The following is a 13,229-nucleotide window of genomic DNA, read 5'->3' on the forward strand; positions in this document are numbered from 1 at the left end:
TAGAATATTTTCAACGTTGCCATTAAAATTGCATAAACCCCAAATGGAAACACGAGAAGCACATTTAATGTGAGCTGCCAAACTGCCAATCAAAAATGTAATAAATGCAATTAAATATTTTTATACTACTATTGTCGACAATCAGAGTAGAGTAAAGAGAAAAAGTGGAATAAAATACTGTGTGAATTTAACCCCCCACAGAGCCTATCAATTAAGTTAAAACAGTAACCGCTAGTTGGCTGAGACACTTGGCAATCAATGTGTCAAAAGTTAATGCAACTCTCGAGGTCGAACTTTGGATCTGCATTTCGTTGGGGGACTGTGGGAGGAGGAGGAGGAGGCACTTAAGCCGACAGCCACGATGTCAGCAGAATGGCAGAAAATACAGAAAAAAAACGAATTGCACAAATTGGCCACGTTGTCCACGGCGGCGGCCATTTTGTAATAAATTTAACAAAATGTCATCGTGTTGTGTTTCCTGTTTGGCACTTTTGTGAAATATGTGTGCCACACACACGACATCCGCTTGTCACACTCTCAACTCGCTTCCCTCTCTCTCTCTCACTCTCTCTGCGCTCCACAATTGTTTATTATTTCAACTATGAGATAAGGCGACCGCTGCCACGCCCTCTCGCCCACATTCATTTGCATAAAGTACAATGTTGTTCTTGTTGCTTTTCTTGCTACATTCACAAATCAAATAAAACAAAAACTCTCGACCAGCTTGGAAAAGAAGAAGTAGAAGTCGAAAGTAGAAGAAGCAGTTGTCACAGGAGGCTGCATCATCATCATTCCTCGTCGCCTTAGCTCCGTTTGTTATTGTTGTAAATTTTTGTTATTTATCTTATAATTATGCAAATGTGCCACACACACACAGTCAGTCAGTCAGTCAGCCTACTACCAGCTGAATGTCGTCTAAACTTGGCCCACAAAAATGCGCTGCGTGTGCCGCCATCACAATTTCGTTTTGCATATTTTGTGGGCCGCATTTTGAAGTCAAAAGGCCAAAGCCAAAGCATGACAAAACACTCAACGGATTTTTCCCAAACTCGGCACAAAAGTGTCGAACATTTTAAGCGTATTTTATTCAAGCAGCCCACTGTGAGTAAGATAGATGAGAGGGCAGCAGAAGTTTCTATACCGAATGACCTCATAATATATCAAATTGCGGAATAACATATGGTAGTAATAATGAACATTAATAAATTGCTCAAGCAATTTATTTTAATGCAATACGTATTAATACATAAAATATTCTAATGATTAACAATTCATTCAAAAAATATTTAATTTCGAAAAATATTTGGGCTTTTATTGAAAAGGTAATAAATAAATATTCATTATTTAAATAAATTGTATATAAATAAACTTAGGAAACTTATAATAAATAATCAACCATAAAATTAAAGTATTCGTCTTAAATTTTTCATCTTTACATAGTCTTGCTTAATAAACAATAAACTTAAGCATCTCGCATAGGAAATACTTAAATAATATATCGAAATGTATTTTGTTGTATATGTATATTGTTGTTGTATGTTGTATATTGCTATAAATTTTATAAATACTAATACTTTAAATACTTAATACTGTCCAACAAACAAAATATACAATATTTAATCAAGATCTTTAAGTATATCTAAGCATTTCGACAATTCAAATAAACGAAAACTAGTATATAAGAAAAAAACTACATAAATTGCAGCAAAATTATGTATAAATATACATTTATTAAAAAAAAATGAGTAAGTAAACTAAAATATGTTACATTTATATTAAACATAAAATTTGCATGGATCCTTCTGCAACAATTCAAGATTTAATCAAGGATATTTTATTCCTATATTTTCAAATAAATTAAATCAAATTTCCACTGAATTGACTTCGAAACTGATGTTTACAAGCATTTTGAATTGCTTCGCTGTAAAGCATTTCTTTGCATTTGTTTTCCTGCCAATTTGTTGTTCAAGTTGTCGTCGTTGTTGTGTTTCTTGTTAGTCTTGGTTATTTTGTGAATGCGAATGTGAATGTGAAAGTGTGTGGTGTGTGGTTTCTGTTTTGCTTCGTTGCCAAAATAACAAATATAATTATTATGCCAGGCGACACAAAAGTTGTCCCAATCTCTACATCATCAACAACGTCATGATGATGCCTATGAGACGATGAAATGATGATGATGATGATGATGGTGAGGCCGCCTTTCAATTAACGGCAATTCAATTACATATGTTTAGTCCCCGTCTGCGGCATATGGTAGAACAATTAATTAGCAAATGTTGGTCAAGTAGCTAAAACAACTCAGAACAAAAAGCAACTAGGGCTGGTTGAATATACAGTTGGGTAAATTGGTTGGTTGGGTTAAAAGAGCATTGGAATGCCGTCTGATTAGCTAGCTGGGCTTTTGTGATTTTCCAATTAACTGTAGACTCTCTGTCCATTTGTCCACTTGTCTGTCTGTCTCGTGTCCAACGGAAAAAGGCCAAAAAGCCATCGAATCGAATTTGAAATGCAAATGCAAAACGACAAAGTCATTGGGGAAATCCACTCGGGGTCCAGAGAGCCAGTGCCAACATTTGTTCAATATGTGAAAATATTCTTCGACTTCAGGATATGTTTTTCTTTTTCTTTTTTTGCGGCATGCTTCTTTGCTTTTATTTCTGACGTAATTCAAAGCCAGCATTCGCCTTCATCTGCTGCAGCTTTATTCTCTGTGTATGTTTTTTCCCTGGATTTTCCTTAAATTAGGCGCAAGACGAAAAGAGATGACAACGCGGAGGAAAAGAGATATGTAGAGAAGAACTGTGTGTTGTGACATGTCGTGTTTATGGGATTTCGTTACTTTTCGGCTCGAGAACGAACGAACCAACGTTTGCCTGGCCTTTTTCTTTAGAAAATGATTTCATTTTATTTAGAATTTTTTTGTGAAATAAGATATTTATTTGCCTCTAAGTCGCTTTTTGGCTTGCCTTTTGCAAATTGTCAAATAAATAGACGGTCGCTCGCTTTGTCGCTTTGTCAGTATTCCTCAGTTTTGTTGTCGATGTTGCCCTCAAGTCAATTGCTTGACTACAACTTCTTCTGCTTCTGCTTCTGCGGTGGGATACCTTAGGTCAGTCCTCTGGCTTCAGAGATTCGTTTCACATTTGTCTGGCTTTGTGTGTTGTCCACTGCATTTAAGATGTTGTCCGAATCGGCCAGAGAGAATTAATTTGCAAAGTATTAAAACGAAAGTTCAATCGAAATGGACCAAAAAAAAAAACCGGACCTTGCCAAAAACCGAGCCTTTGACCTTTTGTTACGACATGTGAGACTTAAGCGGCTTCTATCCGCTTTTCATTGACTACGAAATGCTAATAATGTGTTGGACCTGATTGAAAAGAATCCCTGCACGATGTTTATAAGGTATCAGCATGTTAATTATAAAGGTGCAAACTTTTGTGCGCCTTATCAAAACTTAAAGTTTCCCATTTTGTTAAAATCTGAAATTTATTTCCGTTCTTCAAATGGCAATATTTTTCTGCATTTATTTCGCTGCCCCTCCAAATAATTATCGCTTAATGATGTGCACAGGCACAACAACCACTACAACAACAACTACAACAACATCAACTGCAGCAACTCTACATAAATTTTCTGCTCTTGGCACTGGCTGAAAACTTTTCCCTTTTGCCCAACCCTTTGCATCTCGTAAATCAGTTCAACGAACTGCCGCTAAAGCGATTTGGCTGCAAATTACTTTTCATACACTTCCGTTTTGGGGGTATATTAATTATAATATTTGATGCAAATGACGTGTGTCTAGTTTTTGGCCTAGAATTGCATTTAATTTGAAGCAGCCTTTTATGCACAATTATAGCATTCTTTTCTGTTCACACATGAAATTATTTTTTATCTACAATTAATCAGAAAAAAGTATATTACATTAAAAACTGCTCAGCTTTGTATGGATAAACTAAATAAGATAAGTCTTGGAGACATGTAAATTAAGTATTCTGCTAAAAGATGCTCTGTGGAGACAACTTTGATATAATAATGAAGATATTTTCTTAAAATTGTTTTATTTGGAATTTTTTAAGATGCAATCTCTATGAAATGTTCAGGATAGTTTGTTATTATGATAAAGAATAATAGAATAACAAAATAATATAATAATGGAATAATAAAATAATAGAATAATAGCATAATAGAATAACAGAAAAATAGAATATTAGAATAATAGCATAATAGAATAACAGAATAATAAAATATTAGAATAATAAAATAATAGAATAATAGAATAGTAGAATAATAAAATAATAGAATAGTAGAATAATAAAATAATAGAATAATAGAATAGTAGAATAATACAATAGATAATAGAATAATAAAATAATAGAATAATAGAATAAACCAAAAATATTTGCTAAATTACAGAGTATTAGAGAGTCGATCAACGGCACTTTAACCAAGAGATAGTGCGTGTTAATTTGATGTCATTACCCTGGATCGCAATGAGAACAGTCTTATCGTGTTGCATTTGGTCTAACATCAACATGAACAACGCAGCGAGTTTTTCAGATAAGCTATCAGCAACCACAGCTTGACGAAAATCAACAAAACAAAAACCGATTATAAATTATCATGGACTTAGTTGTCAGGTGACGAGCAGTTGAACAATATTTTCCAAGATGTGGTTTTAAAATTTTTTCTATTTTTTTTCTTTCTTGTTTTTCTTACGAAATTTTTGGAAACTCGAGAAACTAGTTTAACGATGTAACATAAGAGTTTTCAGACTGGTTCGCAGATTTGTGTACAAAGCTTAACCAGAGGGTCGAGTATTAAGTAACGAATCTTTGATGAAAACCAGAGAGCGAGAGCAACGTCTAAATTAAAGTAAATTGTTTGTATCCGCCACAAATTGCATTAATCGCAATCTCTTGAATCAGTAAGTAAAGTACATAAGTAGCTTATAAGATACTCACACTCAGCTGTTTGGTTTTGATAACCAGAGACAAAACACAAACTGTGCGACGACAGTCGAAGCAGCAACAGATCGTCAACAGTGTTGTTTCAGCTGTTGAGCATTTCAGATCGTCAAAAATGAGCTACGAAGAGTGGAGCGCAAATGAAGAGATACAATATCTACGCGATTATCTTCGGATACCGACAGTGCATCCAGATCCTGACTATGGTGAACTATCAATTCAAATATTGAATAATATTTCCAAATATTTTGTTAATAATATTGGAATTTCTTTACTTTTTAGCGCCCGCTGTGGAGTTTATAAAACGTCAGGCCGAGGAGTTGCAGTTGCCCGTTTCTATCTTCCATCCCTTCGATGGTAAAAATCCCATAGTGATCATCACCTGGGAGGGTGATCAGCCGGAGCTGCCTTCGATCTTCCTCAATTCACATATGGATGTGGTCCCCGTTTTCCCCGAGAACTGGTCGCGTGCCCCATTTAGCGCCGATATGGATGTGTGTGGCAACATTTACGCTCGCGGTGCACAGGATATGAAATGTGTGGGCGCTTGGTATATGGCGGCTATAAGGGCATTGAAATGCAACGGATTGAGATTCAAGCGCACCATCCACATCTGCTTTGTACCAGGTAGGTGATAAATTAAATGAGTGAAGCTTTCAGATCTCGTAAATATATCTAAAGCTTTTTTAATGACAATTAGCTTAATCGTTATTAATAAGTGTACGTTTTGTCGGTACGAGATGTAGAATGTAGAGTGCAAAAAAAAACAATATTTTGTTTTGACACAAGACGATACTTATTAATTATAATTGATGAGTAAATGGATTCTAGGTATTGAGAAAGTGATGTTAGCTAAATGCACAAAAATATTGTTTTTATGCAAAATTTAAAAGTTATTAAAAAATCCGGATGTATCTGGTTTTTAATCTATGGTATATCTCAAATGTAGTAGATTGTAGGTATACCCCGTATATCTTTTAATATATTTTTTCACTTTTTACAGTATATACATTTGGTATATTTAATGACCTGTCGGGTAGTAATCGGTATATTTTATTACCTATGGTCTAATTTAAGTGTAGTAGAATACAACCTATATTTTTTTCGTATATTTTTCAATTTATTATACGTAAATTTTTCGATATATAATATTTTAATACCAATAATCATAATAATGCTATTATATAAATTAAAATGTCGGTATCCCATAGTCGAGTATACTCGACTGTAGCTCTCTTCTGATATGAAAGCATATTTCCCTCATATGGAGAGAAATAAAATTATAACAAGTGTATAAATACAGGCATATTAAAAACAAATTAAATATATTATTCCAGTGGCTCTTGACATTTTCATAAACATGCCCATATACGATTAATTATAACTCATTTATAATTAATTCAAGCTGATTCCCATTGAAACCATAATCAATTTCCTAATGTGATTTCTTGCTAAAATTGTATTCAATATTTAGATGAGGAAATGGGAGGTCGCCGTGGCATGCGACCATTTATTGATACCGAAGACTTTCGCAAACTGAATGTGGGTTGTGGACTTGATGAGGGCATGGCTTCCACCGGCGAAGCAATTCCAGTTTACTATGGCGAACGCACCGTGTGGCGTAAGTACAAAAATTGAAAGCTAATTTATATGAAATTATTAATCATTTCAATTGGAAATAGGAATGACTTTTAAGGCCTCGGGACAAGCTGGTCATGGCTCGCTGTTGTTGGGTAACACAGCGGGCGAAAAGATTCAATATATAATAAACAAAATGATGGCATTACGTCAGTCACAAGTGGATCGTTTGAGGAGCGACAAAAATCTCAGAATTGGCGATGTGACGACGGTGAATTTAACTCGACTTGGCGGCGGCGTACAGAGCAATGTGATACCGCCAATGTTAACAGCTGGCTTCGATACAAGGCTCGCAATCGATGTCGATTTGGAAAAGCAAGAGGATCAAGTAAGTCCCCGTGAATCATTTAAATGATAATTTAATGAAAATACATGTTTACCTTAGTTTCAAAAGTGGTGCGCAGAGGCAGGCGGCGGTATTGAGATAGAATTTGATCAGAAACATCCATTTGTGAAACCCTCAAGCATTTGTTGTTCTAATAATCCCTTCTGGGCAACTTTCAAGAAGGCCACAACGGATTTGTAAGTTGACATTGCTCAATTTTTGTGAATTACAATCGAATGAAAACAACTTTTTATGTTTGCAGAGGTCTAACAATTGAACCGCAGATTTTCAATGGAGGCACAGACAGTCGCTATTTGCGTAGAGTGGGAATTCCGGCCTATGGATTCTCTCCGTTGCACCATCATCCCGTCTTGTTGCACGATCACAATGAGTTCATTAATGCAAATGTTTACCTGAAAGGAATCGAAATTTATAAACGTATTATTAGCGATTTGGCTAATGTAGACGGTTGAGTTAAAGTTTGAGAACATACAGAAATGAATAAATGAAATGAGTAAGAAATATATTTGATGTATGTATATTCATTGCAAGTGACTTACAACAGGCATTTTACTTTGTGCATTGCTTGTTTATTAAATAAAGCCAGCTTTCCTACATGACAGTAAAGAGACAGCTTTAAATAATAATCTTGAAATAATGTTTTAAATTAAAATACTGCTCGATTGCATTCTGTTGTGAAATACGTGTTATTTATTCAGCTTTCGATATTTAAAATTCATTTCGATTCCCATTAGCTGACGACCAAGCCAACAAATTGAAATGAATTGTGAAATTGTGAAATCTGAACTCTGAACTCAGTTTTCCGACGTTTGCATTCGTTTGAAATGTGAATTATAGTTAAATTCTTTGGAATTATTTAAAGCACCCGCCAGCAGCCAGCTTGAGTGCTCATCAATTACCGCCCCCAGCAAAAGGCGGGGAAAATAGGAGGAGAGGGGGTGAGAAAAAAAACTCAATTAGAGCGCTAATTAATTTATTTGCTTAACAAGCCATGTTTGGCCGCAAACTCATTAAGTTGTCACATGTAATCAGCGTACAGTTTGTCCAAATAAAATAGAAGGGCAGCAAAAAAAAAATGGCAGCATTTTGTGGGCAAAGGAGGCACCCAAACTCGAAAGCTAAAAACTAAAATTGAAACTAACTGACCAGCTCGAAGGTCCACCAGTAGCCACCCAGGACATGCAGTTTCAGCTGCACAAGGACATGGACCGTTAGCAAACTTTTGCAACGTTGCAGCCGCTGAACTTTTAAGTGAGTGACTTATTTTTTCCTCCTGCCAGTTGCCAGACAGCATGACAAGAATGGCAGAGTGCAAGAGTTGAGCGGAGGCGGAGGCGGGGGCGTGGTCTCAATGATGAGTTTGCGAATGTAGATACATAGTTGGGCACTATCAAAAAAAGAATACGGAGAAAAAAGCAACTTTATATCGATGCCAGGCAGCCGAAAGTGTCGTCATCATCTGCTGCCTTTGACAAAATACAAACACAAGGCCTCAACTTAATTGAGGTGACCAAGAGGCCAAAGAGGGTCACTCAACAAAAAGTGTCGAGCACTTGGTTAGGCTTTAAGCCACATCGAGTTTTCAAAAGGGCTTTCTAATCGAAATGGATCTAGCCAATCGATCTGCTATTCCTCAGCAACAATCAAAATGATCAAAGATTTTTACATCATTTTTTTAATAGTTGAAATAGTTATTATATATTAAACTTATTTAATTTTAACATTTCCACATTTAAATTAAACAATCTTATAATAAAATCACTTTTCTATGTTTTTTATGTTTAAATACAAGATATTATATGTTTTATATTTGAAAAAATAATTCCACATTTTCACATTTTGGTCTAAGTCAATTGAATCAATTATTAATAATACACTTGCTTGTATTATAATTTGTCCACTCAAATTATTCATTATAATTATTATTATTCATTTCCCTGATTTATCGTATTTGTTGTATACAATACAATTTAATTATTACTATGTCATAAACAATTATTTTGTTATTTTAAAATAGAACATAAGTTTTACTACATATGAAGAGTATTTAATTTATATTACAATAATTTTGTTGATTTATTGATTACATAAAATATGATTGAAATTCATATTTTTTAAATTTTTTTAGATATTTTATTTTATTGTTCAATAGTTGTCAATAGTTCAATATATGTATGTCCTTTATGTAGTGAGTTTTTTTTTTAAGGTAAATTAATTGCAATTGCTTTATATACTTTAAATACATCAATAAAACTCTGAATTAAACAAATTACATCACACTTCAAAAAATTATATTTTAAAAGCCAAATGAAAAGCTTTCGAGCAACCCTCGTGAAATACTTGGAAATACTGAGCGCTGCACCGATGCATTATAATTAAAAACCTGCAAGTTTTTACTGTCCATCATTAGAAGTTCATAATGACAAGGCAACTGACACGTGTAAGTTTCGGCAACAAAAATGTTGCCCAGCATCCAAGGACTTGTTCTCCCTCATTTACCACCTTCCCCCCTCCTGGTGGTCCTGCTATTCGACAGAAGTCTATTTTATAGAGGTAGGTATCAAGGCATCTCTGTGGGGAAGGGAAGGGAAGGGAAGGGAGGGGATCTATCTGTTCATGAAAAAGTTTCCATTTTGGCCACAAAATTTAACTTTGTCCATGGGATAATTTTGTCAAAACGCAATGTTCGATATGAAACGGAGACCAATATGTACTTGAGAGTTTTGTGGGGCTTGCCTTTTTTCGGTTCGGTTCGGATCGGGATGAATTGGAAGTTTTGTGGCAGCTTTATGTGGGTGGGTGGATGGTAGGTTGCAGCATGGTTGCAGCTGCATATTGATGACGTGATTTGCATTTGAATATGCAGCCCTCATAACGCAGAGGCGGGTTACTTGATTGCTGTTGTTGTTCTTGCTATTGCTTGTTGTTGTTGTTTGTGCAATTTTCACACGTTGATAAACTTGTTTCAACGTTGAACAGTCGCAGTAGTCAAACGTGCTGCAAGTTCAGCCTGCCACCAGCTGTTGCCTCCAGGCTGCTGCTGCTGCTGCTGCTGCTGACGTTGCTGTTGTTGTTGTTATCCTGCCTGGGCGCTTATTGTTGTCTGCCTCATCATTGGCGTCGTTGTGCCATTCTGACATTATTGCCATTGCACCGGGGCAAATTTGTTTTTTAGCAAATGCGTTTAATTGGCAAAAAAGCAGCAGCAACAGCAGCAGCAGCAGCAACCTTCTCCTACTTTTGTTGCATAATTTCGTGCACACGCTGGTGTCATCAACTGATGCTGCCACATCCTGTTACCTTGCAGCACTCACTGCCAGTGTGGCATTGTCCTTGTGCGCTGGCCTAATTGCCGAACGTTGCTGCCACAACGTTGCGTTGTTTGCGTTCGCTCTGTGTTTGCTCCACTGACTTTTACCTTTTTTGCATATTACGGCGACGACATTGAATAGCGCATCAAATGCGATTATTACTGTTTCTGTTTCTCTTTCTGCATTTATCGAACTGCACAACAACTGCAAGTTGGCAGCACCTTCGAAATTCTCGCGTACTTTTTGCCCGCTTACACGAACATCAATTACATTTTACGGCTTGCACGGCCAAAATTGCAATTCGGCTTATTTGCGAATTTTTGGGTAATGTTTGCAACGTGCTATTTGACGACATTGTTGCAACAAGTTGGCAGCTCTGCAGCTTGTGTGGCATATAAAGAGTTAGACCATGAACTTCGCAGTGTACTTATAATTTATTTTGACAATGATGTTTATTTATTAAATGAAGAAATAAAGTTTCGTGCAATTGAATTGCAATTTTTATTTAAATAATATATTTTCTTTTAATCTGTGCACATTGAAAACACTGTTCCAACAAGTTGGCAGCTCTGCAGCTTGTGTAGCATTTAAAGAGTTAGTCCTTCAACTTGGCAGTGTATTTATAATTTATTTTGACAATTATATTTGTTTATTATTTGAAGAAATAAAGTTTGGAATATATATATTGCAGTTTTTAATTAAATACTATATTTTCTTTTTTTGTACCATAAAAAACACTATGTTGCAACAAGTTGGCAGCTCAGCAGCTATTTTGACAATTATATTAAATTATTATATGAAGAAATAAAGTTTGGAATATATATTTTGTCATTAAAAAGCATTTTTTAATTAAATGATTAGTTGAGGAAATATAAATATTGTGTAACTTTTGCAACAAGTTGGCAGCTCTGCAACTTGTGTGGCATATAAAGAGTCGTAGTCCTTAAACTTCGACAATTATTTGTATATTTTAAAGAACAAATAAAATTTGGAATATTTATTTTGCAATTGAATTGCATTTTTAATTAAATATATAGATGTAGAAATATATTTCCATTATGTAAGTTGAAAATCTAAAAAAAGGTGTGACATTTTAGAAAATAATAATTGTAAAAAATTCTATGTAATGGATACTTTTCAACTGCAAGCCAATTAATTAAAAGACTCATTGATGAAATACATTTTCTCTTTTTGTAATGGCTTTTATTGACATTTTAACATATTCCATAAAAAGCCATAAATATAACATTGAAAAAGATATGTTACAATATTAACCAACGAAAGGCAAATATTTTATAAAATACATTTTCATTTCTGTTCTCATTTTTTGTGACTTTTACTTAATATAACTTTATGATAAATAAACAAGATATGATTGTAAACAACATTTTTTCATTTGCAAAGCATTTTATATTAAATGACTAATTAGTCAAATAAATTTTGTCTTTTTGAATGGCTCAAATGTATTGCACAATTTTCTACATATTTTTAATAAATTGAACTCCGGAATTATTGAAAAAGAACGTTTATAAACAATATTTTATATATTTATTCAGTAATAAATGAAGAAGGTAGATTACAAAAGATATTTTTCAATTAGAGTCAAATGCTAAATTGATGAAATGAATTTTTTTGTATATTTTCAACTATTATTACTCGTTTTAATGAAATGAAATTTATAGATTGATTTTCTTAAAAATTTAAGTAGTTTTGTCCTTTGCACTTTAATAACATTCTATTGAATTTTACTGGTAGTAAAGCCAACATAAATTGGGCAAATAAAATGCGCTTAAAGAGTTGACTCATAATTGAAGCAATTAAATGTTAATATTCGCATATTTTCTTGCTCATCGACGCGCCTTTGTCTGCAAGCAGTTCTCTCTCTCTCTCTCTCTCTCTCTCTGTGAAAAGCATTGTTCACTCTCATTCACAATTTCCCCATTATGCCGTTGAGTGTAGAGCAGAGGTAAAGCTGAGAAAAGTGGCAGAAATTGCCATGTAAAGAGGCGATGGCCGAATAGCGATAGCATGCCGAGCCTTTGTCTGCCGCCAATTTGCTTCACAATGCATCAAGAAGAAGGGCGCTAGTTTGATCCCCGCATCCTCCCCCTTTTGTCGCTCAACTGTTGTGAGTCCTTTTCTGGTTGGTTGCAAGGACACCCGCGGCGTTCAGCTCAGGTGTGGCACTCAATAAACAACATAATGACCAGAACTGACCGCAGGGACAGACGATGAGCAGCAGGGGGCAACGCAAAGGTGTGGTTGAGGGGGGGTCAAAGGTCGCCACAAACGCTGCTTGAACCCCATAGCTCATGACAAAGAAATTACGGTGCGAGGGCAATAAAAAAAGTTTGTTGTTTTTTTTCTGGACAAACTCGGAACGCGTCCCATTATCATTGGTCGTATTAAAAGTTTTGATGTTGCTCAAATTATTTCGGGAAATTGATGCCCAAGGATTAACTTTGCTACAGACAAAAAGAGCAGAAAACACGAAAAGCAAAAAAAAAGTAAAGGAAATATAATAAAGGACATATTTTGACTGCGGTCGTTCGCAAGTTTGTTTGCCATCCTTCTCCCCATCTCTCCTGGCTTTCCTTCTCTGTGTGTCTGTTTGGCTGTGGGGCACATCAAACAAACAGCGGATCACACCGCTGGGAACCGATGTGCCTGCTGATGTGAGCCACGCCCACTGACAGCTTGCCACATCTACTTCTCCATCCACTTCTACTTCCACTGTACTACAGCTACGTGATGATGAGCAATGATGATGAATTCCTTGCCTTTTGCCTTTGCGGTTTCCTCTATGCCCAGCGATAAATTTGCCACGAAGCAGAAAACAACTCGGAACAAAAAAGAAGGCACACTTTTTGCGTTTACTTTCATGTACGTTAAACTCTCTTTCTCACATATAGTTTCATCTTCCACGCGCCGACTGCTTTGAGGACTTGTCCCTAAAGCTGCCACCAAGCT

At 35.4% G+C, this 13,229-nt stretch overlaps 2 protein-coding genes across 6 annotated transcripts in view; one reads left to right on the forward strand and one right to left on the reverse strand.

Moving 5' to 3' along the window:
• LOC132788337 (uncharacterized) overlaps positions 1-13,229 on the reverse strand; it is a 158,132-nt gene that overhangs the window by 86,594 nt on the left and 58,309 nt on the right. The window lies entirely within an intron of this gene.
• Positions 4,660-7,453, forward strand: LOC132788763 (aminoacylase-1-like). 3 transcript variants are annotated; one of them, XM_060796362.1, is made up of 7 exons: positions 4,660-4,924; positions 4,989-5,170; positions 5,247-5,591; positions 6,439-6,585; positions 6,647-6,930; positions 6,988-7,124; positions 7,190-7,453. In XM_060796362.1, exons 2-7 carry the CDS (start codon positions 5,080-5,082, stop codon positions 7,398-7,400), a joined length of 1,215 nt encoding a protein of 404 aa, XP_060652345.1. In that variant the 5' UTR covers positions 4,660-4,924; positions 4,989-5,079; the 3' UTR covers positions 7,401-7,453. The 3 variants fall into 3 exon arrangements, with proteins under 3 accessions (XP_060652345.1, XP_060652516.1, XP_060652433.1); XM_060796533.1 differs by having other exon boundaries at positions 5,017-5,170; XM_060796450.1 differs by having other exon boundaries at positions 5,070-5,170.

The sequence above is a fragment of the Drosophila nasuta genome, chromosome 2L, assembly GCF_023558535.2.
Source record: "Drosophila nasuta strain 15112-1781.00 chromosome 2L, ASM2355853v1, whole genome shotgun sequence".
Taxonomy (NCBI): domain Eukaryota; kingdom Metazoa; phylum Arthropoda; class Insecta; order Diptera; family Drosophilidae; genus Drosophila; species Drosophila nasuta.